The 5,229-nt window shown below is 37.2% G+C and overlaps 1 protein-coding gene across 1 annotated transcript; it reads right to left on the reverse strand.

Annotated features, from left to right (window-relative positions):
- Window positions 1–541: 541 nt before the first annotated feature.
- Window positions 542–4,852, reverse strand: LOC311299460 (E3 ubiquitin-protein ligase TRIM39-like). The gene is made up of 7 exons (XM_084423033.1): window positions 4,520–4,852; window positions 3,369–3,940; window positions 3,159–3,254; window positions 2,605–2,838; window positions 2,375–2,513; window positions 1,532–1,567; window positions 542–1,379 (listed from the first exon to the last, which is right to left on the reverse strand). Exons 2-7 carry the CDS (start codon window positions 3,936–3,938, stop codon window positions 832–834), a joined length of 1,623 nt encoding a protein of 540 aa, XP_084279159.1. The 5' UTR covers window positions 3,939–3,940; window positions 4,520–4,852; the 3' UTR covers window positions 542–831.
- Between the last annotated feature and the right edge of the window lie 377 nt (window positions 4,853–5,229).

The following is a 5,229-nucleotide window of genomic DNA, read 5'->3' on the forward strand; positions in this document are numbered from 1 at the left end:
CTTTAATAGAATAATCTCTAATATGTCCTGGAAGAAGGAACATATTTTTATAAGGTTTCATATTTGTATCTCTACTTCATATCAGCACCATCAGATCCTATATTTTATTTGAAGATGTATATAACTGTTTCAATAAAAATGACATTTAAATTAATCTGATGTGTGTTGAAATTGGTCTATTCTATTCTATTCTATTCTATTCTATTCTATTCTATTCCATTCTATTCTATTCTATTCTATTCTTATGGTTAAACATACCTAGTTTTACCATGGCGTAAACATTAGACATGTCAACTTGGTAATAGACCTACAATGTTTTTTTCTTTTCGTCTACTCCTTTTTAATATATTTTTTTAATATTTTGTTATTACCATGATCATAATATCATGGTGTTTTTTAGGTATACTTTGAAGATCCATAGTGTTGTGTATGAATATGGTAATCATACAGTTCTATGATATATATTGAGGTATTACCATCTGATTTACCACAGTATTATCACAGATCTGTAATTAATGGTAGAAACAGCTTTGATATAATGTATCATGTTATCATAGTTTGGTTTGGTTTATTTTAATGTAAAAAAAAAAAAATCACAGGCACTTTCACTTTGTCAGGTTGAGATGGGAGAAAACAATGGCATGGATAATTATGAAAAGTTAAAAATAAAATTGTTAAACAAGCATTATATTTTCACAATATAATTAGCAATTTTAGCTAGAATTATAGATCTTAACAATGAAAAACTAATTATGAAAATATAGCAAAACATGTTTAGATTTGTAATTATATAAAGAATTTTCATTGTTTATTTCATATTAGGCTGTAAATTCATTGATTGTGTTTGACAGGTGTGATGATCAGTGGAGTTGAGTTTTTACCTCCATCATTAGGGCACGGGCTAAAAAATGGATAGAGTTTCCCAGTGAAAGACTGATCAGTGAAAGAGTAGAGATGAGAGCTGGACTCCACATCATAAAAGGAGACCAGACCCTCCTCATAATCCACAAACACACCGACCCGCTGCGGCTTCACTCTCACACACAGAGAGACAGGAGGATCATCACAGGCTTTATATTCATTCTCATTCCTCAGAATCACAGTCCAGTATCCATCACTGGGACTCGCTGTGGTCTGTCCCTTCCTGTCAATGGATTCTCTGACCACTCCTAAAGTCCATTCAGTATTTCCCTTCACCTGCACCTCAAAATAAAATCTCCCTGAGGAGAATCCCTCCTTTCCTAGGACATTTATATATATATCAAATCTCTCTGGTTTGTCTGGGAGTTTCTGTCTAATGTCTCCACATCTCACTTGTTTTCCATCATCAGACAGGATGAGATATGGATGAGCTGTATCAGGATCCAGAGTCACATCCACTGAGAAAACAGAGAATACGAATCACAACTTCATACAGATATTTAGTGCTGATGTTTATAATATGTAATCAGTGTTTAATCATACTGTCGGTCAGTGATGAAGCTGTGAGTATCTGAATGTAATCTAGTGTAGTGCAGACAGCACACTGTACCTGCATACTGCTGTATCCTCTTCAGTTCTGTAGAGACTAATGACAATAAAACACCATCAGATCTTTGACATGTTTATGTGTGGAATTATAGACGATATTTAAGGTTATATTTAAAGAATTGTTGTACAACATCATGTTTAATCTGATCAATGTTTCTCTGCTGATATTTAGAGAATCCCTGAACTCCTATTGTGTTTGAGCTCGAAATATTCCTCCTTTTTAGGACATCTTTGGGAATGTTTTATGAAATTTTTATTGTAGATATTTTTATGCCTAATGTTATTCATCTCAGTTTTGGAGTGTATTAGTGTTGTGGTTATTCACTAAAGACAACACTATAAAAAACAATCTTTAAGAAAATGAAAATGAAAGCCCAGCACTGCAAAGCTGTTAGAACTACAGGTCAGACATTTTCCTTTAAAAAAGAACAAATTTGCATCTTATATTCATGATGTCTATCGATTTGATTTTCTTCTGCTGAACTTTTCATCTTCTCATTTTATCTGACACATAATCATAACATTTAGATGAAACAGCTGAAAAGACTGAAAATGAATGTTTCTTTCTGTAGTTTCTCATCTAAAAGTGTTGACAGATGTACTAAAGCCTCAAGGTTCTGGTTACAGTGATGAAGCTTCTAGTACAAGATGAATTTACTGCATGTTTTCTGAAATTAGAGATGAATATGACCTGCTCTCTTCAAGAAGAACTGTGATGATAATGAGACACAAACACATGATCACACACTTCTCTTATTTCAGCTTTAACAGACTCATTCTTCATTACTGATATTAAAAGATGATAAATATATGTATCTGTACGGTGTGTTTGATATTGCTGTACCAGTTAGCGTGAGTTTCTCCTGTAGAGAGTCCTGCAGTTTAGTCAGAGCTCTCCTCAGAGTCTCCAGACTCGCATCAGTCTTCACACTGATCTCAGACCAGTTCCTGGTGTTTCTAGAGCTGCACAGGGATGAGTAAATCTACAGCAGGAGAGAGGAGAAATCCTTCAGCATGGGGAGTGTTATGGTGTCATATACTGCATTATCATTGATCAGAGAGATGTTGACTGACCTGTAGGAGGTGGAGGTGATCTTCAGTGTGTGAGAGCTGCTCCAGCTCAGTGTTTCTCATCTTTAGCTCAGTGATCTCCTGCTCCAGCTCTTCAATGAGCTCTTCCTCCTGTTTCTCTGCTGCTTTCTGCTGCTCCTCCATCATCTCCAGCAGTTCAGTCTGACATCTCTCAATGGAGCGGATGAGATCAGTGAAGAGCTCCACACGGGCTGCTTTCTCCTTCTCTGTGTTTCTCTGCTCAACCAGGACAATCAACACATTATTAGTGGAGTTTGTTAAGAGAAGAATCAGTGTTATTATTTCTCATAATTCAGTGTTTTTAGGCGGTTTTCAAAATCCCTCATTCTGCAGCGTTTGCACTGAATGATTCCTCAAATCATGTGTGTTGTTGAGGAGAGATGTGTTATTACTTTACTAAGTGATCAGAGAATCACAGACGTGTCGATATTCAGACCAACAGACCGTGAGTGTGAGTGTGAAATTGCTTTTATACAACAATCCAATAAACAACAATAGATATTAAAATTCATTTAATTAAATTATTTTAAACTCACTTTTCTGACTTCTGCTGAGTATTTGACGTCTTGAATCTTCTTGATTCTGTCCTGGATCATCTGCTGTGTGTCTTTCTGTGTCTTCATCAGTTGAGTCTATAGACAGAGAACAACACACAATATGTTTTCATAATCAATTCATTTATATCAAAGAACATGTGATTCCTCATGATAAGAGTCATTTAAAATCAGTTTGTCAGTAACTTTTACCTTCTTCTCTTCACTCTCCTCTTCTAAAGAAACAGTGTTGTGGTTCTTGTGGTCTGTTACACCACACATCAGGCACACGATAGTCTGATCATCTCTACAGAACAGCTCCAGAGGTCTCTCATGTTTCTGACATATATAGTCCTCCAGATTACTCACAGGATTGATCAGTTTGTGTTTCTTTAAACCTGCCACTCTCAAATGAGGCTCCAGGTGAGTTTCACAGTAAGAGCTCTGACACACCAGACACGACTTCAGGGCTTTCAGCTTTCTTTCCTCACAGACGTCACACAGAACTTCAGGTTTTTTCAGAACTTCAGCTTTTTTCTCAGGACTTTTCTTTTTACAGTGATCTACGAGCTCTCGCAGTGTGGTGTTAATCTTGAGATCAGGTCTGTGCTTGAATGTTTCTTTACAATATGGACAGTTGCAGGTCTGGCTGTTGTCCCAGCACTTATTCAGACAGGTCTTGCAGAAGTTGTGTCCACATGGAGTGGTGACTGGATCAGTGAACACGTCCAGACATATAGAGCACTGAAGCTCCTCAGTCAGTGGACTGCTGGAGGAAGACATCACTGGAGAGAGAAATGATGAAGATAAATCACCTGCACTATAGTCTAAAGTTTGGACACACTTGATACACACACTCAATTTAAGTTTCTTATAATATTAAAATATATTGTGGGAGCAGGACAAGGCCGGTGGCGTGATTTATAATGAGCGACACCTGCGCGCGACGCACTGGTCTCGTATATTTACAACTATATATATAAAGCTCTCCATAAAATATATTATATCTCCAAGAGTAATTTTCATCTTAATATTGTTTAATGTAAATGTGATTTTCATCTGCAGTTTAGCAGGTTTGTGTTCAGTGAATCTGCAGGTCATTTACTTCCTGTTTCTTTAGTCGAAATCTGTTTTGTGACAAAATGACAGAAACGCCAATCTTTGTATCACAACCAATCAAATGGCATATTTAAATACAATTCTGATACCATTTCAGTGCAGTAAACAACTAAAATAGTTGAGTATTTGACATGCTTAAACCTGCTTCTGTTCAACTTATTCCAGTTTGACATAAACCTACTAAACCAGATCACTTCCATTAGAAACCTGTTCAGCACAATCTCTCTTATATTTCTATCTCTTACCTGTGAGGATCAGATGTGTCCACAAGACTCTCTGAACGGATCAATAAATATTCTGTAGTTTAAAGAGGTTGATCGTTTCAGGCGTCCATGTTGTTGATCAAGTTAGTTTAACTTTCTCTGAATCTCTCTATGAACTACAGTGATGTCAGAGCTCCTCCTACACATTAACATTTTAAAATTAAGAAGCAGTATTTTTCTGAAGTCTCCAGTAGAGGCCGCCATTATCTCACCCCTAATTTCCACCAACTGCGGAACGGCGGAGCTCTCCAGTGAATTCGCGAGATCTCAGCTGTCAGTCATGGCCGTTCCGCAACAAATCCGGACCTGATGGGTATTGAAGGACGGCGGAGCACGGAGCCGATCCGCAGCCGTTCCGCAGTTGGTGGAAATCCGGGGCCATAGTGACTGCTGTTATCAGTTATCCACCCTTTTCCTTCAGGCCCCATGACGCTTTGCGCAGCAGTAACTTCCGTTCAGTGAAAGGCTCGCTCTATGAACTTGATAATATTTTTAAACTGGCTACAAAGAATTATTCTACTCACCTTTCAACAATCGAACAACAAAAGGAAACATACAAATGTAAAAAGCATTAGCTATACATTTTGTTGTCTCTGGAAATGCACATTTGACAGTAGCAGTTCTGATACAGATGTACATTTATTTTCATTAACACAAACAGTACGCCTAGCTAACATCTGTAAAAAAAAAAG

This window comes from Rutilus rutilus (genome assembly GCF_951802725.1).
Source record: "Rutilus rutilus genome assembly, chromosome: 11".
Classification (NCBI taxonomy): domain Eukaryota; kingdom Metazoa; phylum Chordata; class Actinopteri; order Cypriniformes; family Leuciscidae; genus Rutilus; species Rutilus rutilus.

Coding starts and splice junctions, on each gene's coding strand:
- LOC311299460 (XM_084423033.1), bottom strand. CDS start 3,938: ATGTCTTCCTCCAGCAGTCCACTGACTGAGGAGCTTCAGTGCTCTATA. Junction 3,255..3,368: donor AGGAGAGTGAAGAGAAGAAG/GTAAAAGTTACT, acceptor CTCTGTCTATAG/ACTCAACTGATGAAGACACA. Junction 2,514..2,604: donor ATCACCTCCACCTCCTACAG/GTCAGTCAACAT, acceptor CTCCTGCTGTAG/ATTTACTCATCCCTGTGCAG.